A 27,195-nucleotide genomic window follows, 5' to 3' on the forward strand; every position below is an offset into this window, starting at 1 on the left:
GCTGTTCTTGAGCTTCTGACTTCAGGTGATCCACCCACCTTCCCCTCCCAGAGTGCTGGGATTTACAGGCGTGAAACACCATGCCTGGCCCTCTTTTTTTTTTTTAACACAAGGTCTCTATCGCCCATGCTGGAGTGCAGTGGCACAATCACTGTTCACTGCAGCTTTCACTTCCTGGGCTCAGGTGATCCTCCCACCTCAGCCTCTTGAGTAGCTGGGACTACAGTCACATGCCACCACACCCAGCTACTTTGTTTTTGTGGAGATGGGGTCTTGCCATGTTGGCTAGTCTACCCTTTCATTTTTATCATCTATTATCTTCCTCCCTCCTCAGTTGGCACCCCACTGAGAACCCAGATCCCTGGTTGCACCCAAAAGTGCTGTAGGTGCTGGTTGATAACTCTCAGCTGCCCCGGCCAATAACTGACTGACATGTAAAAGGAGGGTACAAAAGGCTGACTCCCTTGCCTTAAGGAGGCCTAACTGTGGTGCTATTTGTGCTCCGAGTTCCCCATGACAGCAAGCAGAAGCTAGGCTCCATGTGAGACCACACTCTGGCTCAGCCTTAGCCTGTTTTCTCTGCCCTGTCTTGCTTCCCTCACCCCCTTCTCCTGAGAGCACTTCCCCAATAATTCACTTGAACAAGAATGCTCATCTTAGGTTCTGCTTCTAGGGAACCTGACTCATGACACCCTCTGTTAGCTTCCTGAGAGACTATCTTGTTAGTTCCCCTAGAACAAATTCCTGTGTTAGACTCTGCTTATGACCACTCCCCTCATTCCCCTGCCAAGAATGACAGCTTAATGAGGGAATATCTTCTTCACTTCCCTGGAACTGTTCCTAGAACACAGTAGGTGCTCAATGATGCACTGAATGCATGCAAGGGAGAGCCCAGAGTCTATTTGACAGCTCAGTGGTCAGCACCCCTTCTTGTCCAGGGGTGGCCTGGCCTGGGGGCATTGTGAGTCACAGCAGGTGGACAGGAGCTGAGTGGGTCGGAGATGGGACTAGCCCTGGGACAGCAGCTCTGCAACTCCACCACATCTTCCAGGTGAGGCACAACATACAGTGAGGATTTACGGGGAAGGATCCTCTGAGAAGATACAATCTCAAGGGTGGGCCTGGATGTGGGCTTCCAGAGACCATCTCCCTGAACCAGATCTTGGGGATGGTATGTACCATCCAGCCTCTGTCCACCTATATGTGAGGGATAAGTGTCTTATGAATTAACAAAGACATAACAGAGGGGGAACCCTGCTCCAGTTCTTTCTCTTCTCATTGTCCATGGGCAGAAGAGGAATTAGAAACAACACATAACTCCCTTTTTCACATAACAGAATCAGTACTTACTGGGCCAGGGGGTGGGTGGGTGCAGGGAGAAGGGAGCAAAATGGGACTTGTCTGTTATCTGGACTTTGGACTCCCTGAGGGCATAGTTTGTTTGCAACAAATGTCATGTTTAGTGTGCACAATCCCTGTTACTTTGAGCCCTATGCATAGGTCTAGCCTATGGCACATACCCCAGGATGTCACTGAACACACTGGACTGTGGTCTGTATACACATCTGTCTTCCAACCTGGATTAGGAGCATCTTGAGGGCAGGTAGAGGCTGTTCCGGGTCCCCTTCCCAAGACCAGAGCCTGGCACAGAGCGGATGCTAGTTCAAGTCCATCAAATGACTGAATGATGAGGGCAATAATGCTGTTGGCTATGCTAGACATCCTCCCAGATTGTTTTCAGAATCCAGATCTAACCCTGGCTTTGTAATTCTTCCACAGTTCCCTCTTACCCACAAAAAGGAAGTCTAAGCTTCTGAGCCTGCCTGTACAGCACCTTCACGTAGTGCACTGGTCCACCTTCCCAGGTTCCTCTCCTGCTTTTCCCAGCACCAATCCTATCCAACCTCGTGTTTACATCTGAAATATGAAAGTCCTGCCCTGCCGGATACAGTGGCTCATGCCTGTAATCCCAGCACTTCGGGAGACCGAGGCAGGCAGATCACCTGAGGTCAGGAGTTCGAGACCAGCCTGGCCAACATGGTGAAACCCTGTCTTCACTAAAAATACAAAAATTAGCTGGGGGTGATGGCAGGCGCCTGTAATCTCAGCTACTCAAGAGGCTGAGACAGGAGAATTGCTGAAACCCGGGAGGCGGAGGTTGCAGTGAGCCAAGATTGTGCCATTGCACTCCAGCTCGGGCAACAACAGCGAGACTCTGTCTCAAAAAAAAGAAAAAAAGAAAAAGCCGTGCTCGGCTCTTCCTTCTGCCTAGAAGCTCTCCATTTTCCATCCTCAACCCACCTGGCACAGTCCTACTCCTCCTTTAAATACCTACTTACTTGTCTTGCTATCATTCCCTACCCCTCACCCTTCCAGCTGCAACTCAGAGAACAGGGCCCTCCTCCCGTCCTTCATCTGCATATCTATCCCAGGGCCCGAACCCTCAGTGGTCTTTGGGGAAGGTGGTTTAGGTGAGACTGTTGCCTGTGCAGCGTGGAGGGAGGGGCTCCTCGGTGGCCAGCAGCCGGTTAGCCACAGCCGCAGCACTAGGTGCAGGACTAAGACATGTCCACCGGCCTCGCGGTTTGAGAGGCGGCCTGTACCAAGCACGCTGCTCACCCGGACTCTTGTCTCCTAGCAGCGCCCCCTGGCTCGCCTTCATCATTCTGGACATCCGGGGTCCCGCAACAAGCGCGCAGCACGAGTCGCCAGCGCTCCCGAGGCTCCCCTCCGAGCTCCTGCGTGCCCTACAAGGTCCACGCCCTGGCAACCTTCGAGTGGCTGGCTACAAGCCATGCCAGCCGCCTGTGGGGGCAGCTGCAGCAGTTCTGGGCCGATCACATCTCGCGGCCCTTCTCGCCACGGCGGCCGCCGCTGCGCCGCATGTCTTCCCTGTCCACCTTCTACCTGATGGACCACAACACACGCCAGGCAGAGCTGGGCCTCGCCTACGGCGCGCCGCGCATGCGCCTCAGCAACCAGGCCTTCCTGTTCCGCGGCGGCCGGTGGACCACTGAGGGCCCGCTGGCGCGGACGCGGTCGCCGCTGCTCTCGCGGACCGCCTCCAGCTGGAACGCTCAGGTGCAGCAGACCAAGAGCCAGGTGTTGCTGGAGGAGAACAACTACCTGAAGCTGCAGCGGGAACTGCTCATGGACATGATGACTGAGGCCATGGCGCGCATGCACTTGCTGGAGAAGAAGCTCAACCCCGAGGTGACCCCGACGGCTGCGGCGCCCGCCTGGCAGAGGAAGATGCGCAAGCGCGCAGGCGCCAGCGGGGGCGTGCTCATGATCCCGTCGTGCGTTTTGGACTCGCAGTGACGAAATAAAGGCCGCGCTACACATGCGCGCCTCGCGCCTCTCGCCTGCCACTCTCCCCGCGCTAGACTGGCTCCCGCAGTTCCCTGGGCCGTTGTCTGCGCGTGGGTGGGAGAGGTCTGCGTGGCCTCGGGGACTGCCCCTCGGTGCTGGGTGTCGGCAGGGGACGCAAGCCTAACCTGCCTAATTTGGGAGGGTGCGATGGGGCTGTGGAGGAGGGTCTGCGCGTGGCTCTCCGGGAGTGCGGAGTGGAAGCAAGTCTTGCCGCCGACATAACCCAGCTAGGGCGGAGTGGCGAGTAATGGCCTTGCAGGCCATCCAGGTAATGGAGGGCGAAGTCCCGGAGACGGACGAACCGTGGTGCTCAGGGAATGAAGGCTGCGGTGCGGAGCGAGCCGAGGACTGTGTGCGGGGTCGGGGACTTTGCACTTATTCCGTCCTCAGGGCCTCTAGGCTCAGGAGGTCTGGAAACTAGGAGACCCAGGGTTAAGTGTTACTTTACATTCCCAAGAGAAGCTTTCTGGAAACCATGGGCTGTGCGGCCCCCACTTGCCTGTGCGGCATTTTGGGGAGTCGCGTCTGTGTTACAGGCCCCCCCCTTTTTTTTTAAACACGGGGTCTCGCTCTATTACCCAGGCTGGAGCGCAGTGGCACGATCATGGCTCACTGCAACCTCGAGCTTCTAGACACAAGCAATCCTCCCAGTTTAGCCTCCTAAACGTGGGATTACAGGCGTGAGCCACTGCGCCGGGCTCAAGCCTCCTTTTTCTTTTCTTTCTTTTGCCTTTTCTTTGAGACGGACTTTGGCTCTTGTTGCCTAGGCTGGAGTGCAATGGCGCGATCTCGGCTCACCTTAACCTCCGCCTCCTGAGTTCAAGCGATTCTCTTACCTCAGCCGCCCAAGTAGCTGGATTACAGGCATGCGCCACCACGCCCGGCTAATTTTTTGTTTGTTTTTGAGAGAGTCTCGCTCTGCCACCCAGGCTGGAGTGCAGTGGTGCGATCTCGGCTCACTGCAAGCTCGCCTCTCGGGTACAAACGATTCTTCTGCCTCAGCCTCCTGAGTAGCTGGGACTACAGGTGCGTGCCACCACGCCCGGCTAATTTTTATATTTTTAGTAGAGATGGGGTTTCACCATATTGGCCAGGCTGGTCTCGAACTCCTAATCTCGTGATGTGCCCGCCTCTGCCTCCCAAAGTGCTGGGATTACAGGCGTGAGCCACCGCGCCCGTCCTCAGGCCTCCTTTTCTACCTCCATAGAATGCAGTCTGCCTGGCCCACCACAATCTTTTAAAAATTGCATTAGTTGCCAAAGTTTCAGAATTTGGAGATACCACATTAAAAATCAAGATTTCCTGGGGCCAGGCGTGGTGGCTCACGCTTGTAATCCCAGCACTTTGAGAGGTCGAGGTGAGCCGATCACTTGAGGTCAGGAGTTCAAGGCCAGCCTGACCAACAAGGTGAAACCACGTCTGTACTAAAAATATCAAAAATCGGCCGGCGTGGTGTCGGGTGCCTGTAAGCCTAGCACTTTGGGAGGCTGAAGTGGGCGGATTGCCTGAGCTCAGGAGTTCGAGACCAACCTGGACAACATGGTGAAACCCCATCTCTACCAAAATACAAAAAAATTAGCCGGGTGTGGTGGCGCATGCCTGTAGTTTCAGCTACCCTGGAGGCTAAGGCAGGAGAATCACTTGAACCTGGGAGGTGGAGGTTGCAGTGAGCCGAGATCACACCACTGCACTCCAATCTGGGCGACGGAGTGAGACTCTTGTCTCAAAACAAAACAAAAATTAGCTGGGCTTGGTGGCATGCGCCTACAGTCCCAGTTACTCCTGAGGCTGAGACAGGAGAATCGCATGAACCTGGGAAGCAGAGGATGCAGTGAGCCAGCATCACGCCACTGCACTTGAGAGCCAGACTCTGTCTCAAAAAAATAAAATAAAATTTAAAAATCCAGCCAGGCACGGTGGCTCACACCTGTAATCCCAGCACTTTGGGAGGCCAAGGCGGGTGGGTCACCTGAGGTCAGGAGTTCAACACCAACCTGGCCAACATGGTGAAAACCTATTTCTACTAAAAATACAAAAATTAGCCAGGCGTGATGGCAGACATCTGTAATCCCAGCTACTAGGGAGGCTGAAGCAGGAAAATCACGTGAACCGGAGAGGTGAAGGTTGCAGTGAGCCACTGCACTCCAGCCTGGATGACAAAGTGAGACTCTGTCTCAAAAAAAAAAAAAAAAAAAAACAGGCAGATTAGGTTACCAAGGGATGGGAGGACAGAGTGTGTGTATGTGTGTGTGTGAACACAAGGGGGCTGCCTTTTGGGGTGGTGAGAAATTGGCACTATAGTGGTGATAGTTTCACAACATTGTAATAAAAGTCACTAAATAGTACACTTCAAAACGGTGAATTTTATGTGAATTTTATCACAATAAAAGAAGTAAAAGGAGGAAGATGCTTTACATAAAAACATTAAGCAAAACTTACATGTAGCATGCCAAAATAGCAAAACTCATAAAGGGATCCAAGAATGCCTAAAGTTTAGGGAATATTGCTTTGCCCAGAGTACTTGAAAACAAATAAAGTCCTAGGGTGGAAAAGGGTTATCTGCCCCAACCAAACCTGCAGCAGGCAGGGAGCCTTACAGCCCAGTGCAGGCCCTGTTTAGAAAGGGGCATCCACAGGTCAGGTGCAGTGGCTCATACCTGTAATCCCAGCACTTTGGGAGGCCGAGGCGGTTGGATCACCTCTGAGGTCAGGAGTTTGAGACCAGCCAGGCCAACATGGCGAAACCCTGTCTCTACTAAAAAGAATACAAAAAGTTAGCTGGGCGTGGTAGCAGGCACCTGTAATCCCAGCTACTTGGGAGGCTGAGGCAGAAGAATTGCTTGAACCTGGGAGGTGGAGGTTGTAGTGAGCCGAGATCGCACCGTTGCACTCCAGCCTGGGTGATAGAGCGAGACTCTGTCAAAAAAAAAAAAAAAAAAAAAAAGTGTGTGGGGGGGGTATCCAAGTGGATCAAGGGCCTGAAATAAAAGGGGCAGGATGATATTTTGAAATATCTAACTTTGTTCTTTCGGCTGTAGAATTTCAGAGCCTGGTCCTGAGCCCTGCCAAGGGGCAGCCCACCTTCTTGCCCCCGGAGCTGAAAGCCACAGAGCAGAAAGTAGGAACAAAGGACCCTGGCTTTTACCTCCTACAGCTCAGAACCCTCTGGGGAATAGAACTTTGCCAAAATATTTTTGGGTTTGAGGAGGCAGGTCAAAAAGGCTCTGTAGGTTTGTCAAGCAAGAGGAGAGATGAGGGCTGGGTGTGGTGGCTCATGCCTGTAATCCCAGTACTTTGGGAGGCCGAGATGGGCGGATCACCTGAGGCCAGGAGTTCCAGACCAGCCTGGCCAACATGGTGAAACCCTGTCTCTACTAAAAATACAAAAATTAGCCAGGCGTGGTGGCACGAGCCTGTAATCCCAGTTACTCAGGAGGCTGAGGTGGGAGAATTTCTTGAACCTGGGAGGCAGAGGTTGCAGTGAGCCGAGATCACACCACTGCATTGCAGATTGGGCAACAGAGCGAGACTCCGTCTCAAAAGTAAAAAAAAAAAAAGAGGAGAGATGAAGAGAAGCATAAGTGAGAATCTCACTGGGTCTTCTATCTTGGAAAAAAATCTTTTCTTGCTGGGCATGGTGGTTCATGCCTGTAATCCCAGCACTTTGGGAGGCTAAGGTGAGAGGATCGCTTAAGCCCAGGAGTGTGAGACCAGCCTGAGCAACATGGGGAAACCCCTTCTTTCCAAGAAGTAAAAAATTAGCTGGGTGTGGTGGCACACGCCTGGATTTCCAGCTACTCTGGAGGCTGAGGTGGAAGGATCACAAGCCTGGGGAGGTCAAGGCTTCAGTGAGCTGTGATAGTGCCATTGCACTCCAGCCTTGGTGACATCATAGTATCCTGTCTCAAAAAGAAAGAAAAAAGCCAGGCGTGGTGGCTCACGCCTGTAATCCCAACACTTTGGGAGGCCGAGGCAGGTGGATCACTTGAGGTCAGGAGTTTGAGACCAGCCTGGCCAATGTGGTGAAACCCCATCTCTACTAATAATACAAAAGTTAGCTAGGTGTGATGGCAGGTGCCTGTAATCCCAGCTACTCAGGAGGCTGAGGCAGGAGAATCACTTGAACCTGGGAGGCAGAGGTTGCAGTGAGCCAAGATCATGCCATTGCACTCCAGCCTGGGCAACAACAGCGAAACTCCATCTCAAAAAAATAAAAATAAAAAAGGCTGGGCACAGTGGCTCATGCTTGTAATCCCAACACTTTGGGAAGCCAAGGAGGGCAGATCATCTGAGGCCAGGAGTTTAAGACCAGCCAGCCGGGCGCGGTGGCTCAAGCCTGTAATCCCAGCACTTTGGGAGGCCGAGACGGGCGGATCACGAGGTCAGGAGATCGAGACCATCCTGTCTAACACGGTGAAACCCCGTCTCTACTAAAATACAAAAAACTAGCCGGGCGAGGTGGCGGGCGCCTGTAGTCCCAGCTACTCGGGAGGCTGAGGCAGGAGAATGCCGTAAACCTGGGAGGCGGAGCTTGCAGTGAGCTGAGATCCGGCCACTGCACTCCAGCCCGGGCGACAGAGCAAGACTCCGTCTCAAAAAAAAAAAGACCAGCCTGACCAACATGGTGAAACCTCATCTCTACTAGAAATACAAAAATTAGCCAGGCATTGTGGCATGCACCTGTAGTTCCAGCGACTCAGGAGGCTGAGGCAGGAGAATTGCTTCAACCCTGGAGGTGGAGGTTGCAGTGAGCCATGATCATGCCATTGTACTCCAGCCTGGGCAACAGAGTGAGACAAAATAGTCTTGGTCCCACATTCCCCTTCTAGCTACTGTGTCATTTCTTTGCTTTCCTTTATAACTAAATTCCAAAAAGTTGCTTATATTCACATCCCCAATTCCTCCCTTCCCTGTTTGCTCTTAACTCCCTTCAACTTCTTTTTCTTTTTTAGAGATAGGGTCTGGCTGTGTCCCCCAGGCTGGAGTGCAGTGGTGTGATCATGGCTCACTTGAGTCTCAAACTCCTGGGCTCAAGTGATTCTCTCACCTCAGCTTCCCAAGTAACTGGGACTACAGGCGTGCACCACCACGCCTGCCTAATTTTTTGTATTTTTAGTAGAGATGGGGTGTCACCATATTGCCCAGGCTGATCTTGAACTCCTGACCTCAGGTGATCTGCTGCCTTTTCGCCTCCCAAAGTGCTGGGATTACAGGTGTGAATCACCGTGCCCGGCTTAATTTTTTGTTGTTTTTGTAGACCTGGGGGTCTTGGGCTGAGCGTGGTGGCTTACACCTATAATCCTAGCACTTTGGGAGGCCAAGGCAGGAAGACTGCTTGATGCCAGGAATTTGAGAACAGCCTGGGCAACAAACTGAAATCTTGTCTCTACAAAAAGAAAAAAAGGCCAGGCACAGTGGCTCACACCTGTAATCCCAGCACTTTGGGAGGCTGAGGTGAGAGGATCACAAGGTCAGGAGTTCAAGACCAACCTGACCAACATGGTGAAACCCCATCTTCACTAAAAATACAAAAACTAGCCAGGCGTGGTGGCACACACCTGTAATCCCAGCTACCCAGGAGGCTGAAGCAGGAGAACTGCTTGAACCCTGGAGGCGGAGGTTGCAGTGAGCCAAGACTGCACCACTGCACTCCAGCCTGGGTGACAGAGTGAGACTCCATCTCAAAAAAAAAAAAAAAAAAAAAAGGCCAGGCGTGGTGGCTCATGCCTGTAATCCCAACACTTTGGGAGGCCAAGGTGGGAGATCACTTGAGGTCAGGAGTTTCAGAGCAGCCTGGCCAATATGGTGAAACTCCGTCTCTACTGAAAATACAAAAATTAGCCCAGCGTTGCCGGGCATGGTGACTCAGGCCTGTAATCCCAGCACTTTGGGAGACCAAGACAGACAGATCACGAGGTCAGGAGTTCAAGACCAGCCTGACCAATATGGTGAAACCCCATCTCTACTAAAATACAAAATTAAAATACAAAAAAATACAAAAAATACAAAAGTGAGCATGGTGGCACACGCCTGTAGTCCCAGCTGCGCAGGGGGCTGCGGTAGGAGAATCACTTGAACCTGGGAGGTGGAGCTTGCAGTAAGCCAAGATTGCACCACTGCACTCCAGCCTGGGCGACGGAGCAAGACTGTCTCAAAAAAAAAACAAAAAAACAAAAAAAAATTAGCCAGGTGTGGTGGCCTGTGCCTGTACTCCCAGCTACTCGGGAGGCTGAGGCAGGAGAATTGTTTGAACCTGGGAGGTGGAGGTTGCAGTGAGCTAAGATTGCACCACTGCACTCCAGCCTGGACGACAGAGTGAGACTCCATCTCAAAAAAATAAAAAGAAGGCTAGGTGCGATGGCTCACACCTGTAATCCCAGCACTTTGGGAGGCCGAGGCGGGTGGATTACGAGGTCAGGAGATTGAGACCATCCTGGTGAACACAGTGAAACCCTGTCTACTAAAAATACAAAAAATTAGCCGGGTGTGGTAGCACGCGCCTGTAGAAGCTACTCAGGAGTTTAAGGCAGGAGAGTTGCTTGATCCCGGGAGGCAGAGTTTGCAGTGAGCCGAGATCGCACCACTGCACTCCAGCCTAGGCAACAGAGCAAGACTCCATCTATAAAAAAAGAAGGGAGGCTGAGGCAGGAGAATGGCGTGAACCCAGGAGGCGGAGCTTGCAGTGAGCCGAGATCGCGCCACTGCACTCCAGCCTGGTGGACAGAGTGAGACTCTCAAAAAAAAAAAAAAGAAGAAGAGATGAGGGGGTCTCACTACGTTATGTTGCCCCGGCTGGTCTCAAACTCCTGGGCTCAAGTGATCCTCTCACCTTGGCCTTCTAAGGTACTGGGATTACAGGCATGAGCCACTGCACCTGGTCTACCTTGAACTTCAGATTTCTCACATCCCTCTCTCCCCAGCCTGCCCTTGTCAAGGATGCTGTGCCCTCCATGCGGTTAAGGCTTCTGCCTGGTTTTCTGTCCTCATCGCAGTGCATCAGCAGCATCTCAGGAGTTGACCCCTCCTTGAAACCCTGGCTTCACTTGCTTTCTAGGGCACCATGCTCTTCTGATTTCCCTCACAGGTGTGCCTTCCCATTGACTGGCCAGTTTCACTCACTCTCATTTCTTTGAGGTATCTGCACAATGTATCCTCCCTTCCACTTCATGTTTTCTTTTCTTTTTTTTTTTTTTTGAGATGGAGTCTAACTCTGTCGCCCAGGCTGGAGTGCAGTGGTGCAATCTCGGCTCACTGCAAGCCCCGCCTACAGGTTCACGCCATTCTCCTGCCTCAGCCTCCTGAGTAGCTGGGACTACAGGCACCTGCCACCATGCCCGGCTAATTTTTTTTGTATTTTTAGTAGAGACGGGTTTTGCCATGTTAGCCAGGATGGTCTCCATCTCCTGATCTCATGATCCGCCCGCCTCAGCCTCCCAAAGTGTTGGGATTACAGGCGTGAGCCACTGTGTCCAGCCCTTTTTTTTTTTTTTTTTTTTTTTGAGATGCAGTCTCACTCTGTCGCCCAGGCTGGAATGCAGTGGCATGATCTCAGCCCACTGCAACCTCTGCCTTCTGGGTTGCAGCAGTTCTCCTGCCACAGCCTCCCGAGTAGCTGTGATTACAGGTGCCTGCCACCATGCCCAGCTGATTTTTGTATTTTAGGTAGATATGGAATTTCACCATGTTGGCCAGGCTGATCTTGAACCCCTTATCTCAGGTGATCCACCCACCTTGACCTCCCAGAGTACTGGGATTACAGGCGTGAGCCACGGCTCCTGGCCCCCATTTCTGGTTTTCTAGCACCTATTAATACTTGACCTACTACATATATTATTTATTCTTAGTCTCCCCCAACTAAAACCTAAGCTCTATGGGGTTTGTTTTCTGTTCCTTCCTGTATCTCAGTNAGATGCAGTCTCACTCTGTCGCCCAGGCTGGAATGCAGTGGCATGATCTCAGCCCACTGCAACCTCTGCCTTCTGGGTTGCAGCAGTTCTCCTGCCACAGCCTCCCGAGTAGCTGTGATTACAGGTGCCTGCCACCATGCCCAGCTGATTTTGTATTTTAGGTAGATATGGAATTTCACCATGTTGGCCAGGCTGATCTTGAACCCCTTATCTCAGGTGATCCACCCACCTTGACCTCCCAGAGTACTGGGATTACAGGCGTGAGCCACGGCTCCTGGCCCCATTTCTGGTTTTCTAGCACCTATTAATACTTGACCTACTACATATATTATTTATTCTTAGTCTCCCCCAACTAAAACCTAAGCTCTATGGGGTTTGTTTTCTGTTCCTTCCTGTATCTCAGTGTGAAGAAGTGCTCCCCACTTATTTGGCCCTCTCCAAATAGTTCTATTTTTATTTATTTATTTATTTTGAGATGGAGTCTCGCTTTGTCGTCCAGCCTGGAGTGTAGTGCCGCGATTTCAGCTCACTGCAACCTTTGCCTCCCAGGTTCAAGCTATTCTTTTGCCTCAGTCTCCCGAGTAGCTGGGACTACAGACACACACTACCACGCTGGGCTAATTTTTGTATTTTTAGTAGAGACGGGGTTTCACCATATTGGTCAGGATGGTCTCGAACTTCTGACCTTGTAATCCGTCCGTCTCGGCCTCCCAAAGTGCTGGGATTATAGGCGTGAGCCACTGCGCCCAGCCTATTTTTTTCGTTGAGTCGTAGTCTCACTCTGTCGCCCAAGCTGGAGTGCAATGGTGCGATCTCAGCTCACTGCAACCTCTGCCTCTCGAGTTCAAGCAATTCTCCTACCTCAGCCTCCCAAGTAGCTGGGATTACAGGTCTGCATGACCACGGCTGGCTAACTTTTGTGTTTTTAGCAGAGATGGGGTTTTGCCATGTTGACCAGGCTGGTCTCAAACTCCTGACCTCAACTGATCTGCCCACCTTGGCCCCCAAAGTGCTGGGATTACAGGCACGAGGCACGATGCTCGGACCTCTCCAAATCCTTCTAGAATGAACAAAGCTCCACAAGAGATAGGCACCTGAATCCAGAGGAGCAGACACTACTTAGCCGTTGTCACAGATTTCTGCTCCCTTAGGAGCAGGAGAGGTGTCCAGGATGCTGTTGGGGCTTCTGGTCATATCTGGTCAGCCCTGCTCTGACTGAAGCTGCAGCTGGGGCTCATGGTTCTGTACCCTGGGTCACTCTTCCCAACCTCTCTCACCATGTTGTCCAGGCTGGTCTCAAACTCCTGACCTCAACTGATTCGCCCACCTTGGCCCCCAAAGTGCTGGGATTATAGGCATGGAATTATATGGATTACAGTTTCCTGGAATGTACCAAGTTAACTACGCCTAAGTTCCAGGTTCAAGCTCTGTTTTTGTGAGGATTCAAGCTAAGGCAGTGAGTCCTGGAGGTAGCACTAGAAGACAGACCTAGGGATAGGAATCTAAAAGTGGGTCACTTACCATTCAGAAGGCAACAAAGAGACACACACACACACACAGAGTTGGTGATAACCTCCCTGTGTCCCGAAGCATAAGGCTCTTACCTGTGCTTGATAAAGAGATAGGAGTTGAAGAGAAAGCTTGGTTTATGCAGTAGCTTTGGCACTTGAAAGACGTGGAAGCAGCTGCTGTTGCAAGGATTATGGAGGTGGCTAGCTTTTCTAAATCACCTTAGAAGCTTTGAAGCAAGAGAATGAAAGATGCAGTTCAGCCTGCTATCTACTCAGAGGATGCTGTGAAAGCCAGGAACTCTCCCAAGACAACGTGTAAAGAAAACGTTGCTTCCGTGGCCAGTAGGCAGAGCATGCTGAAAATGAGAACCAAGATTTCATCACAAGGGCAGCAGAGCTGCAAAAGACACTTGTGCATCCTCAGCAGTTTTCCTGTACTAAAGTGGGGCTTTTATTGTTTTATTTTGTAGAGACGGGGGATCTTGCTGTGTTCCTCAGGCTGGTTTCGAACTCCTGGCCTCAATTGATCCTCCTGCCATGGCCTCTCAAACTTCTGGGATTACGGGCGTGAGCCACAGTACCCGACCCATTGGGGGCTTTTAAAGGGAAGAAATGGACCCTGAAGCCTGACATGGGATGTTTGAGTGGATGTACCAAAGAACCTTGAGCCCCCAGAGTCCTCTGAAGCATCCTGGCCAGCAGAAGCTGCCTTCTTCCCATTGATAGAGGAGGACAGCTTCAGCCACCCTGGAGACAGTGCAGAGATTTCCCCGTTATAGGTGAGTGCCCTGTAAGATAACACTAATCCTCCTCAAGATCCACCTCCTGTCATTGCCTCCAGACCAATAAGCAGGATCACATCTCAGCATATGACAAGCAGTGAAATATTTCCTACCCTAGGAGGAAATCACTCAGTTGCCCAAAAAGTTGCAGGACCTGAGAGAATACTTGTGGGAGCGATTGTGAGGGTACCAGATCTAGATGCGGTACCAGATCCAGGCGGGGGGCGGGGGGAGCAACAGAAGACCGGTAGGGCATTGATTGACAAGGGTGCATCCCCTAAGACTCAGGATTTAAAGTCCTGTCAAAGGACACCTGGAGCTTGTCTTCATGCCAGATGGCTCCCAGAAGCTTGGACACCATAGTGGCCTACTGTTAATGAGGTAGAGATGAAGGCTAGGCCGGGCGCAGTGGCTCTCGCCTGTAATCCCAGCACTTTGGGAGGCCGAGGCGGGCAGATCACGAGGTCAGGAGATCGAGACCATCCTGGCTAACATGGTGAACCACCATCTCTACTAAAGAATACAAAAAATTAGCCAGGCGTGGTGACAGGCGCCTGTAGTCCCAGCTACTCAGGAGGCTGAGGCAGGAGAATGACCTGAACCCGGGAGGCCGGAGGTTGCAGTGAGCCGAGATCGTGCCACTGCACTCCAGCCTGGGCAACAGAGCCAGACTCTGTCTCAAAAAAAAAAAAAAAGAGATGAAGGCTCAGGCAAGTGGGAATGTTAAAATGGATTTATTACATGAGACCAGAAGGTGTTGCATGGAGCTGCCCTTCACTAAGGCAATGCAGAATGTGGACGTGAGGGGGCACTGGTGTCAGAAAGCTGGTGCTGGCTGTGCTTTGTGGCTAGGAGATGCTGCCATGGAACTTGGCTCCTTAGTGTCTTGGGGATGACACAATTCTGGAATGGCATTTAACCGTTCTGGATGGCAACAATTAACCCTCAGAAGCCAAGAGGGCATTCTTATCATACTGTGCAGCAAGACTGGAATGGCAACTGTGGGAGGGGGAGTGCTGCTCAGGGGTCTATGGCAATGACAATAACAGGTCATTGATGGGTAGCTAACCAAAGAAAGGGAGGCAGACGGTGACTGACAGAAAAGTTTGGGAACAAGGACGAGGGTCATGCTGGAGAGATCTGACAGTCTTCCTCTGACAGTGCCACACCCCTTTGGGAAAGACAGGAAAACCTTTAAATTAACTGAAATTCAGTTTCTACCACTACAGTAGAGTGGCAGGTTTGACCTACAGATTGAATTATACAAAGATATTTTAGGCCAGGTGCAGTGGGTCACGCCTGTAATCCCAACCCTTTGGGAGGTTAAGGCAGGAAGATTGCTTGCAGCAAGAAGTTCAAGACCAGCTTGGGCAGTATAATGAGACCCCCATCTCTAAAAAAAGAAAATCAGAGAAAAAGACATTTGTTTTGTTTTGTTTTGTTTTTGAGAGAGTCTCGCTCTGTCGCCCAGGCTGTAGTGCAATGGTATGATCTCAGTTCACTGCAACCTCTGCCTCCCAGATTCAAGCGATTCTCCTGCCTCAGCCTCCCAAATAGCTGGGATTACAGGTGCCCGCCACCATGCCTGGCTAATTTTTTGTACTTTTAGTAGCATTTCACTGTGTTGGCCAGGATGATCTCGATCTCCTGATCTCATGATCCACCTGCCTCAGCCTCCCCAAGTGCTGGGATTACAGGCATCAGCCACCGCGTCCAGCCCAAAGAAAAACATTTTAAAACCATTTGAGAATGTGGAGTGAGAGCTGTGCCAGCCACATGGACTAAGGAGGAGGCCAGGCAGTAGGAGATGCTAAGGAATGGCCTGCGGGGAAGTAAATGTGATGTGTGCGTCGGAAGCAGGCTCAGCGAGCCCGGTGATGAGACCAGGACCTCAACCTGCAGCTAAGCACTCTGAAGCCCCTAATACAGGTGGCAGGTGGCATCTGGGACTATAACAAGTGGCAGTAAAAACTGTCAGTGGCAGCTGGGGTGGCAGCTCAAGCCTGTAATCCCAGCACTTTGGGAGATGGAGGAGGACGGATCACTTGAGGTCAGGAGTTCAAGACCAGCTTGGGCAACTTGGTGAAGCCCCATCTCTACTAAAAATACAAAAACTAGCCGGGCGTGGTGGCACACACCTGTAGTCCCAGCAACTCTTTTAGGCTGAGGCAGGAGAATCGCTTGAACCCGGGAGGTGGAGGTTGCAGTAAGACGAGATCACACTACTGCACCCCAGCCTGGGCAACAGAATGAGACTCAGTCTCAAAAAAAAAAAAATTGTCAGTGGCAGTTGTGCAGGGAAGGTTGTCCAGAATGGAATAGTAGCCAGAAAAGCACAAGAAGTACAACTCTTAAGAGGAAAAACTGACCTTGCAAAGCCCAGGACAGAAGTCCTTGAGGCTGGGTGCAGTGGCTCACACCTGTAATCCCAGCACTTTGGGAGGCCGAGGCGGGCAGATCACCTGAGGTCAGGAGTTCAAGACCAGCCTGGCCAACATGATGAAACCCAGTCTCTACTAAAAATACAAAAGTTAGCCAGGTGTTGTGGCATCCACCTGTAGTCCCAGCTACTTGGGAGGCTGAGGTAGGAGAATCGCTTGAACCTGGGAGGTGGAGGTTGCAGTAAGCCAAGATTGTGCCACTGCACTCCAGCCTGGGTGACAGTGTGAGACTCTACCTCAAAAAAAAAAAAACAAAACAACAACAACAAAGAAAAACAGCCTGAGCAACATGGCCAGACTCCATCTTTACAAAAAAAAATTTTTTTTTAATTAGCCAGATATAGTGGCATGCACCTGTGGTCCCAGCTACTCTGGAGGCTGAGGCTTGAACCTGGGAGGTTGAGGCTGCAGTGAGCTATGATCACACCACTGCACTCCAGCCTGGGCAAAAGAGCAGGACCCTGTCTCAAAAAAATAAAAAGTAGGCCGGGCGCGGTGGCTCAAGCCTGTAATCCCAGCACTTTGGGAGGCCGAGACGGGCGGATCACGAGGTCAGGAGATCGAGACCATCCTGGCTAACACGGTGAAACCCCGTCTCTACTAAAAAATACAAAAAATTAGCCGGGCGAGATGGCGGGCGCCTGTAGTCCCAGCTACTCGGGAGGCTGAGGCAGGAGAATGGCGTAAACCTGGGAGGCGGAGCTTGCAGTGAGCTGAGATCCGGCCACTGCACTCCAGCCCGGGAGACAGAGCGAGACTCCGTCTCAAAAAAAATAAATAAATAAAATAAAAAATAAAAGTAACTATAAAAGGTGCTTGAGAGAGCATGGGCAGGGTAAAAAGGATGAAAAACATATGCGACTGTGCCACAGCCACAGGTCCCATGGAGGACCCACGCATTGGCCTTGTGTTGGCCAGGATGGGGCTGTGCCCTCCTCCGTAGGGGTCCCAGGGTGTCTGATTACAGCTAGCAGGGTGTTCTCCAGAAAACCACCTGCCTGACCCATGTCTGGCCAGGATCACAGTGTTCACAACCACAGTCTCCACTTCTCTTTTTTTTTTTTGAGATGGAGTCTCCCTCTGTGGCCCAGGCTGGAGTACAGTGGCACAATCTCGGCTCACTGTAAGCTCTGCCTCCCGGGTTCATGCCATTCTCCTGCCTCAGCCTCCCAAGTAGCTGGGACTATAGGCACCCGCCACCATGCCCGGCTAATTTTTTGTATTTTTTAGTAGAGACAGTGTTTCACTGTGTTAGCCAGGATGGTCTCGATCTCCTGACCTTGTGATCCGCCCGCCTTGGCCTCCCAAAGTGCTGGGATTACAGGTGTGAGCCACCGCGCCCGGCCCACAGTCCCCACTTGTCTATTTTTCCTGCCTGCGTCTTGCTCAGCTCTGAATGGCTTCCCACTGTGCACTTTAATCTTGCTCCTGCCAGAGATGGTGGCACATAGCTGTGGTCCCAGCTACTTGGGAGCCTCAGATGGGAGGATGGTTTGAGCCCAGGAGTTTGAGGCTGCAGTGAGTCATGATTGTGCCCCTGCACTCCATCCTGGGCAACTAAGTGAGACCCCATCTCTAATTTAAAAAAAAAAAAAAAAAAAGACGTAGCAGTGTCCACACATCTAGCCAGTTCATCTTGTGACTTGTGACTGCAGGGGTATTTCCCAGCAGGGGAGTGCCATGCTTTTCCTCTCTGCCTGGTGGATGGGGACAGTCAGGCTGGTCCCACTTTGGGGCCCTTCCATCACCCAGGCTCTGGTTCAAGGCATAGTGTAGCCCTGTCTCCTGGAGTTCCAGCTGGAGCAGCCACTGCTTCGCTGGGCAGGAGGATAAGGGACATGAGAAGGTGGCCCCACATCAGGGCGGACAATGGAGGTTGCTCTGGCAGGTCTCTACTCTGGCCTGGGGGCCTCATGTCTGCTCCTCAGCCCAGGTGGTGGCTAGATGGGCAGCATCACCACAGGTCTAGGGCCTGGATCTCAGCCTGTCAGAAGTATGAAAGTCACACAAGGAACTCCTTGACCCTGCCATGGCTGTTGCCACAGTAATGCCTCCCTGGTCCCGTTTGCAGCTATACAGAGAGATGGGGACGTGAGTATCCTGCAGACAGAGGGGAAATAGCCTATGCAAACCCAGTACAAAGCATATTTTAAAACCTATGGTAATAATTAACCCTAGCCCAGCGCAGTGGGGCCCACCTGTAGTCCTTGTAGTCCTAGTCACTCCGAAGGCTGAGTTGGAAGGACCACTTGAGCCCAGCAGTTCGAGGCTGCAGTAAGCTATGATTGCTATGAGCTACAAGCAAGACCCCATCTTAAAAACCCCAAAAAACCTTGCTCCTGCCTCGACCATCAATTCTGACACTTGCGTGTTGGTCTCAACTCTCCTATGACACTCCTGAGACATTCCCACCCTTAATGATGCCCCTGGCCTGGTCAGTCTGGAAGCACCCCTTCTCTGCATGGCCTTGCTTGCTGTCTATGCTCACACATGTCAAAAAGAGAGTCCAGGCCAGGCACGGTGGCTCACGCCTGTAACCCGAACACTTTGGGAGGTTAAGGTGGGCGGATCACTTGAGGTCAGGAGTTTGAGACCAGCCTGGCCAACATGGTGAAAGCCCATCTTTATTAAAAATACAAAAATTAAGCTGGGCGCGGTGGCTCATGCCTGTAATCCCAGCTACTCGGGAGGCTGAGGTAGGAGAATTGCCTGAACCCGGGAGGCGGAGATTGCAGTGAGCCAAAATCATGCCACTGACACCAGCCTGGTGACAGAGTGAGACTCCGTCTCAAAACAAAACAAAACAAAACAAAACAAAACAAAAACCAGCCCAGAAAACAAAACGAGTCTTCGTCTCTATAAAAAATTTAAAATAATTACTTGGGTGTGGTGGCACCCACTTGTGGTCCCGGCCTGTTGGGAAGTTGAGATGGGAGGAGAGCTTGGGCCCAGGAGTTGGAGGCTCCAGTGAACTATGATTGTGCCACTGGACTCCAGCCTGGGTGACACAGCAAGATCCCATTTCTAAAAAATAATTAAAATAAAATAAAATAGTTATCTGTCAAATTTCAGGACCAAAAGTCTAGGTCTTGTCAGTCAATAGACACAGCGGTGAGTGGGGGAAACCCTGGAGGAAAGGTGTGGAAGGGGAGAAGGGCAAGGGCTTTGGTGTATTTGGGTATCACTGAGGAGGCCCAGCTCTCTGGTACACTGCCATCACCTCCTGACTGATTGATTAGGTGAGGATGGACCAAGGTAAATGGTTCAAAGGCTAAATGAAATTTAGCTGTGCTACCAAGAAGGTGCTCTATTTTTAGTGCAAGAGGCATTTTGTCTTCAATGTGTATAAATATATATTTTTTCAATGTGTATATAATATAAACACAGACACACTGCCAAGGGTGGTCTTTCCTGTAGTTCACTGATATTTCTGATTCTTTCCCTTCTAGGCCTATGGGAAGGTTTTTCATTCCTGGCATCTTGAGGAAAGGTTTGGCCATGTGACTTATATGACTAATGAAATGTTGGCAGAAGGAATGTGTGTCACTTCTGGGCAAAAGCCTTTAAGAGCCATAGTGATGAATCCAGATGGCAGAGGCGTCATTCACCTCCTGTAGTATGAGCTGTGAGAAATAAACCTTGTTATGTAAAGCCACTGAGATTTGGTGTTGTTATTGCAGCAAACCGGGCCTATCCTGACTAACACACCCTAAATCCTTTCAGAAACAAAACAGTACAAGCAAACTAGCAAACAGACAGGCAGACAGATTATTTCCCTGGAAACTCTGAGCCCTGAGAATCCAGAGTTCCTTTCTTGGATGCTGGCTGGCAAGTGAAAGTATGCTCAAATCAAGGTTGGCACACCTCACGTTCACACTGAGCTGAAGGTGTGGGAGCTCCCACTCTGAGCTGGAGGGCCATGGTCACAGCTACTCAGTTAGGACCAGCCCTTACTCTGTGTTGTGCTCATCTACATCATGGCCTTGTAAGGCTGCAGGTTGGAGTGGACTCTGGGGCTGTGGGCCATTCCACAGGGCTCTGATAACAGCCTCCTCATTCCTCCTACAGGGCTCCTTGGCTTTAGCCCTGTAAGTCAACCCTCTTTCTTATTTGTTTGGGTTCTTTTTGTAGTTGTTATATATTCATGAGTCAGTAGTCATGATGGATCACAGCTTTTAGTGAACATTGTCATCTGCACCATGTTAAATTAAAAAGCAGGAGGCCAGGCCAGGCGCAGTGGCTCACACCTGTAATCCCAGCACTTTGGGAGACTGAGGCAGGCGGATCATAAGATCAGGAGATCGAGACCATCCTGGCTAACACAGTGAACCCCATCTCTACTAAAAATACTGGATGGAGACCGGCTCTCCCTGTGTCCTGGTGCCCTGCCCCACAGTGCAGTGGAACCAGAGACAGGGCTGCAGGACGATAGCAGCACTTCAGGAACTGCTGTAAGGAGAAAGGCCCAAGGCAGGAAAGCCCGTCCCATAGGGTCAAAGGGGAGCTTGATCACCTCCCAGGGACCGACCACTAATCCAACCCAGAGTGGCTGGGGGTGGCAGGAGTGGCCTGCCAATTTGGATGAACCTCATGTCCCCACTAATAAGGTGGAAGGGAGAAAACAGGCCAACAGAGTGGCAAGTGCAGCAAGAAAGAGCTTGCTGGCAGGGTAGCAAGAGTGGTTTGCCACCCCAAATGGGAGTGTGTGGGTGCATGTGAACTGGGAGTGTGTGGGTGTGTATGAAGCTACCAGGGACATGAGAGGGGCTCATTTCGTCCAATGAGGAGTCCTGGGGTAGCAGTGGTATATGTATGTGTGTGAATGTGGGAGCCTAACTAGGTTCACCTGGGACACAGGAGAAGCCAGTTTCATCTGATGAGGAGTCCTGGGGCAGAGGAGGTGTGTGAAAGAGATGGTATGGGAGAGGCCAATGCAGGGAGTGACGTGGGGAGGCACAGATCCCTTAGTGTGGGCTGTGTGCTCCGAGGTGAGTGCAGGGGAAATCAGACCTAGGGCATTGCATACGGCTGATAGGACCAGCTCCACGGCTGCAGCAGGCTGTGAGAGGGGAAGGCACATTCCTGGCTAAGCAGCATCCAAAACTCTCATAATAGGACCTGGTCTGGTAGACCCGAGACTGAAAGTGTGCCACAAGGAAGGAAATGGGAGGAAAAGCATCAAAACCAACTCCTTTGGAGTGCATGTTAAAAAAAAAAGGTTTTAAAAAGGATTTAGAGGTGATTGTGGGATGAAACTGGATGCTCAAAAGTTAAGGACATTCTATGAATTAGAACCGCCCTCTTTTAGTGTTGGATGGCTGGCCGAAGGCAATATAGAGAACTTGGCCATGTGTTTTAAGGTGGTGACTAGGGTCGAAGGACAGCCAGGGCATTCAGACCTAGTCTTTATATTGATTCATGGCTAAATAAATGCAGCCCTGCCTAGCAGTTTATTGTAGAATGCTCGCAGCTCATGCCAAGATAAACCAACTGCGCTGGCAGCTACAGAGTAAAGGGAAAGTCACAGAGGCTTGTAACTCCAACAGTAAAAAGTGAAAAGTAAAAACCAAAAGTGGAAGTAAAAATCAGCTGCCCAGGCAGCTATGGAAACAAAAGAAAAGTCTCAGGAAAGAGAAAACCGGTTTTGCAAGAACCACAGGAGGGAATAGAGACCCCTCCTCCCTACATTCCAATCTTCCCCCCTTTACCAAGGCTAACTGCCCCTAAGGGGTTAAGAGATACAGGCTCCCAGTATCACCCAAGAAGCAGAAATCAGAGCTCCGGGAAGTTAAAGTGAAAGGCCAGAAAAGTCAGGCAGGCTGTCTCAGGTCTGGCCATGCCCAAATTATGCTTATGCCTCTTAAGAGGACAAAAGGACCCCCACTAGGACCCAGATGATGCAGTCCAGCTTCAGCACCTACAAAAGTGCTGAGAAGCACTTCTGCAAAGTCTAAAGGATGGTAAAAGAAAAAGGCAACCAATATAAAAAAAAATCTCAGAGGTGCTCTGGGGTGCAGATAAAAGCACCAATGAGTTTGAAGAAAGACTTTGTGAAGGTTCGTCAGCGCATGTGGATCAGCAATTGTAAGGCAGATCCTGATCTGATCGGCTTAGCAGGGGCCGAGAATTTAGAGGACTGAGACAGACTGGGCTCCCTCCTTTTAGGCCCTGGGGAGCCTATGGTCTCTATGGAAGTAGAGGGCCGATTAATGGATTTTTTGGTCGATACTGGTGCTGATTTCTCTGTGATAACTCACTCAGTTAGCCCCTCAACAAAGAATTGTGCTACTATTGTAGGGGTTACTGGGGCCAAAGAAAAGAGACCTTTTTGCAAATCCAGGAGATGTGTTATTGGGGGACAAGAAGCGCAGCATGAGTTTCTGTATATGCCAAACTGTCCAGTGCCCTTGTTTGGGAAGAGACTCACTCCAGAAACTGCAGGCACAAATTTCCTTTACATCTAAAGGGAATATGACACTGGAGTTTGAAAAGACTAAGGCAATGGTATTGACTCTGTCTGGAGAACTGAGGAATGGCGGCTCTATGAACTGTGTGCCAGCAGGCTACCACAGCCGGACCTACACAATATGTGGGGAATGCTTTTCAAAGTACCAGGTGTATGGGCTGAGGACAACCCCCTGGACTTGCTGCAAACAGACCCCCGGTGGTAGTAGAGCTTAACCCTCATGCTGCCCCAGCATGAGTCCGTCAATATCCGCTACCCAGAGAGGCAACTGATGGCATAACAAAACATTTCAATCGGCCCTATAAACATGGGATTATAGTAAAATGCAAGTCCTCCTGCAATACTCCTCTGCTGCCTGTGTGCAAGCCAAATGGTGAATACAGGCCAGTTTACAAGGTGTCCAAGGACAAGGCAGAAGTCTGTTTTCAGGAGGTTGGATATCTAGGATTCATAGTATCCCAAGGCCAGTGCAGGTTTGGAAGTGCACACAAGGAGGCTGGGTGTGCTTTGCCCACCCCAGTTACAAGGCAGCAGGTCAGTGTGGTGGGATTCTGCCGAACCTGGATTCCAAACTTCTCCCTTATAGCAAGGCCCTTATATGGCGCTACCAAAGGAAAAGAAAGAGAGCGCCTTCTATGGGAAAAGGAACAAAAAAAGGCCTTCAAAGGTATAAAGGAAGCTCTCATTCAAGCCCCGGCGCTAAGGTTGCCAGATTTTAAAAAAGCCCTTCTTTTTGTATGTGGATAAACGAAAGTGATGGCAGTCGGAGTCTTAACTCAGTTAGGCTCTTGGCACTGGCCAGTAACATAGTTATACAAAAGACTAGACTTGGTGGCTTTAGGTTGGCCCCACTGCCTCAGGGCGTTGGCAGCTACTGCAGTCCTCATAGAAGATGCCAACAAGCTGGCCCTAGGTCAGAAGATAATAGTCCAGGTGCCACATGCTGTAGTCACCTTAATGGAGCAAGGAGGACATCGTTGGCTGTCCAACTGTAGAATGCTAAACTATCAAGGGCTTCTGTGTGAAAATCCCCAGGTAACACTGGAGACTGTAAATAGCTTGAACCCAGCTACCCTGCTGCCTGTGGAGGAACCCGATTGGAAGGACCATGGGTTGCCTCAGTGCTGGTAGGAGCTTCCCCACTGTTGCATAAATATGGTGGACCAAGTGTTCTCGAGCCAGGAAGATCTCAGAGATAACCCCTTGGAAAGCCCAGATGTTAAATACTTCACTGATGGTAGCAGTTTCATAACAGATGGGGTGCGATATGCGGGGTATGCGGTAGTGATCCAACACTCGGTAGTCGAGGCTCAAGCCTTACCTTCTGGGACTTCTGCTTAGAGGGCTGAATTAATAGCATTAACTAGATCACTGTTATTGTCCAAGGGGAAGAAAGTAAACATATATACTGATTCACGATATGCTTCTGCAACCCTGCAAGCCCATGAGGTAGTATGCAAAGAGAGAGGACTTTTGACTACTGAAGGAAAAGAAATAAAAAAAAAATAAAGAGGAAATTTTGCAATTATTAGAAGCCACATAAGCTCCAAAGAAGGTGGCTGTCATTCATTGCAAAGGACACCAAATCAGGAAAAGCTGTGAGGCACAAGGCAACAGAAAGGCAGATCAGGAGACTAGGTGGGCAGCAAGGAACAAGGCTTCACCTGAAGAAAGAACTCTAGCAATGCCTCTCCTTATAGAGCCCCCTTTACCGGAGGTACCCAATTACTCTCAAGTGAAAAACCTTGGTTTGGTCAGGAAACAGGAAAATATATTAAAGGTGGATGGTGGCTGTTCTCTGATGGGAGGCTAGCCATCCCAGAAACAGTAGCCCCAAGGTTTGTGAAGAAGATCCATCAAGGAACACACGTTGGAAGGATGGCCCTAGAGACTTTAATAGGTCGGCATTTCTGTGTGCCACGGCCCTCTGCCATCACCGTGCTGTTTGTGAACAATGTCTATCCTGTGCCCAGAATAATCCAAAACAAGGACCTACTCGACCTCCAGGAATTCAGGAAGTGGGAGCTGTGCCCTGTGAGAACCTGCTTGTAGACTTTACCGAGTTGCCTCGAGCAGGGGGTTACCGGTATATGCTAGTGTTTGTTTGCACCTACTCGGGGTGGGTTGAGGCCTTCCCCACCAGAACTGAAAAGGCATGAGGGGTGATAAAGGTGCTACTGAAGGACATCATACCAAGGTTTGGATCGCCTCTAACCCTAGGATCAGACAATGGTCCTGCATTTGTGGCAGAAGTTGTACAACAGCTGACTCAATTTTAAAGATCAAATAGAAACTGCACACAGCCTACCGACCACAGAGTTAAGGGAAGGTGGAACGCATGAACCGGACATTCAAACAGCTACTGAAGAAATTGTGTCAAGAAACTCATCAGAGGTAGGATCAGGTCTTACCCATGGTCCTCCTCCGAGTCGGGTGCACCTCCACCAAACAAACTGGGTATTTGCCCTATGAGATTTTGTTTGGCCGGCCACCCCCACCCCATCATAAGTCAGATTAAGGGTAATTTCTATAAACGAGAACAACTAACTTTAAGAAGGCAAATGCAGACTTTAAGTATGGCCATGTAAAAATGCATGGCTAGGTATAGAAAAATGACTGTAAGTCTAACAGACCCAGTACACCCTTTCAAACCTAAGGATTTTGTTTAAGCTAAAAAAAAAATGGAATCCAACCACTCTAGGACCCATATAGGATAGGCCTCATATTGTAATCATGTCTACTTCCACTGCTGTGAAAGTTGCAGGTATCACACCTTGGATTCATCCTAGCCGGCTGAAACCAGCGGCAGCAGTGACTCCCGATCATGACCAGTGGATTAACCAATAAGACCCAGATCTCCCCACCCGAATAGTCCTACGCCCAGCGGTAAGAAGGACAACTGCCCTGCTCTGACCACACTGGAGGCTGGTCAGTCTACGCATGGCTGAAGCTTGAGGATCCTGCAAGCTCTGCTCTAGTCACATCCCGGAAGCTGACCAACCCCACAATTGTGGGTCCATAAGTCATTCAATAAGCATTTTGATCAGTCAGTGCCTGAGCTTTCCCATCAACCAAAAACTTACTCAACTAGCTGAAAACATAGCTGGCAGCTTAGGAATGTCCTCATGCTTCGTATGTGGAGGAACTGATATGGGGAACCAGTGGCCGGGAGAGGCAAAGAAATTAATGCTACAAGATAACTTCGCTTCGCCTAACCCTGCCAGTGAACCTACTGCCTCAGTCAGTGTTTGGTTGTTAAAAACCTCCATAATTGGAAAATACTGTATCTCCCATTAAGGAAAGACTTTCACAGAGGCAGTAGGAGAAACCACCTGCCTAGGGCAGCGTATTACAATGAGCCGAAAACAAAACTCAACGGAGAAACGCCCAGAACCACTCCTACTTACCAGATCCAAATCCTTTCTCTCGATTCTCTACTCTAAGCCACTCTTGGCATCAGCTAGAGGCTCCAGATGCTTGGAAAGCACCCTCTGGCCTATATTGGATATGTGGAACACGGGCATATCGGCAACTGCCGGCTAAATGGACAAGGACATGTGTGTTAGAAACAATCAAGCCATCCTTCTTTTAACTTCCTCTAAACCAAGGGGAACTCTCAGGGTATCCAATTTATGATAAAAATAAAAAAACTAGAAGCAGCATAATCACAGCTAGAATACGCAAGTCGGCCCAAGTTCCAGTTTAGACTTGGTCTGGATGGTCCCCGGATTCCTTGTTTGGAGGATGGTTCTCAACCTTTGGAGGATTCAAACCCTCATTGGTAGGTTTTTTCTTATTCTTGGCACCTGCCTCATCCTCCCTTGCCTTTTACCCCTGTGTATTAGGAGTATTCAGTCAACTATAGAGGCAGCAGTAACCCAACACACTACCACGCCATGGATGGCATTAACCAAATATCAGCCACTGCCAGTAAAAGAAGAAGCTCAGCTCCATGAAGAGGTGGCAAATAGTGGTGCTTTCTATCAACACCTTTGTTATAAAAAGCACCAAAGGGGGGAAATGAAACAGGAAAGAAAAGAAATTAAAGAACGTGTAAACAAAACTCCGTTGTGTGTAAGAAAACCCAATTCCCCTGAGGAAGAGAAAGAGGTGGAGTCCTCTAAAATTAACTGCCTGTTTTCTGTCTGTGGCTACTGAGCCTTCTCTCTCCCTATCCCAGGCATTGTGAAGACCCTGTTTCTCCAGCTGTGCAGCTGCAAGGGCCCTAGACAGATAAGTCGTAAAACATGTTGTTCCTTGAAAAGTAAAAAATTATGTAATGCATGTCTCAATTGAATAACTGTCTTTGTTTCTCGCTTCTGTAACATGCTTCCCCCTGCACAGATCTCCCCGCCCCACGAAATGCTTAAGAAGCAGAGCTCCCTGCCGCCCCACGAAATGCTTAAAAGGTAACTCGACTCTTTGTTCAGGGCTCAGTCCTTTGGATGTTAATCCGACTGGGTGGCTGCACCTGAATAATTAAATAATTCCTCCTCAACCCCTCGGTCTCTCTGATTCCTTAATTATCCCACTGCCATTTCAAAGCATAATTTGTGAGTTTCTTGGGCTAAGAATATGGCTCTAAAGGACTGATGATATCAATTATTCGGGAGTACAGAATATTACCATTCTCGATTCGGTTATCCCCTTCACACTCTAATTTCCACATGGATATTAATAGCACTATTTGAAGTAGAGGAAAATGAATTTAGTGAG

At 50.2% G+C, this 27,195-nt stretch overlaps 1 protein-coding gene and 1 long non-coding RNA gene across 3 annotated transcripts; one reads left to right on the top strand and one right to left on the bottom strand.

The window, feature by feature from the left end:
• Nucleotides 1–1,075: 1,075 nt before the first annotated feature.
• Nucleotides 1,076–19,664, top strand: CBY3 (chibby family member 3). 2 transcript variants are annotated; one of them, XM_017863971.1, is made up of 3 exons: nt 1,076–1,171; nt 2,642–3,640; nt 19,463–19,664. In XM_017863971.1, the coding sequence occupies exons 1-2, from the start codon at nt 1,126–1,128 to the stop codon at nt 3,319–3,321; spliced, it is 726 nt and encodes a 241-aa protein (XP_017719460.1). In that variant the 5' UTR covers nt 1,076–1,125; the 3' UTR covers nt 3,322–3,640; nt 19,463–19,664. The 2 variants fall into 2 exon arrangements, with proteins under 2 accessions (XP_017719460.1, XP_017719461.1); XM_017863972.1 differs by lacking the exon at nt 19,463–19,664 and adding an exon at nt 13,261–13,301.
• Nucleotides 6,253–27,195, bottom strand: LOC108523373 (uncharacterized). The gene is made up of 4 exons (XR_001883797.1): nt 27,106–27,195; nt 25,887–26,018; nt 12,884–13,146; nt 6,253–6,288 (listed from the first exon to the last, which is right to left on the bottom strand). It is a non-coding gene; the product is annotated as an uncharacterized LOC108523373 (long non-coding RNA).

This window comes from Rhinopithecus bieti, unplaced genomic scaffold (assembly GCF_001698545.2).
Source record: "Rhinopithecus bieti isolate Rb0 unplaced genomic scaffold, ASM169854v2 scaffold_73501, whole genome shotgun sequence".
NCBI lineage: Eukaryota > Metazoa > Chordata > Mammalia > Primates > Cercopithecidae > Rhinopithecus > Rhinopithecus bieti.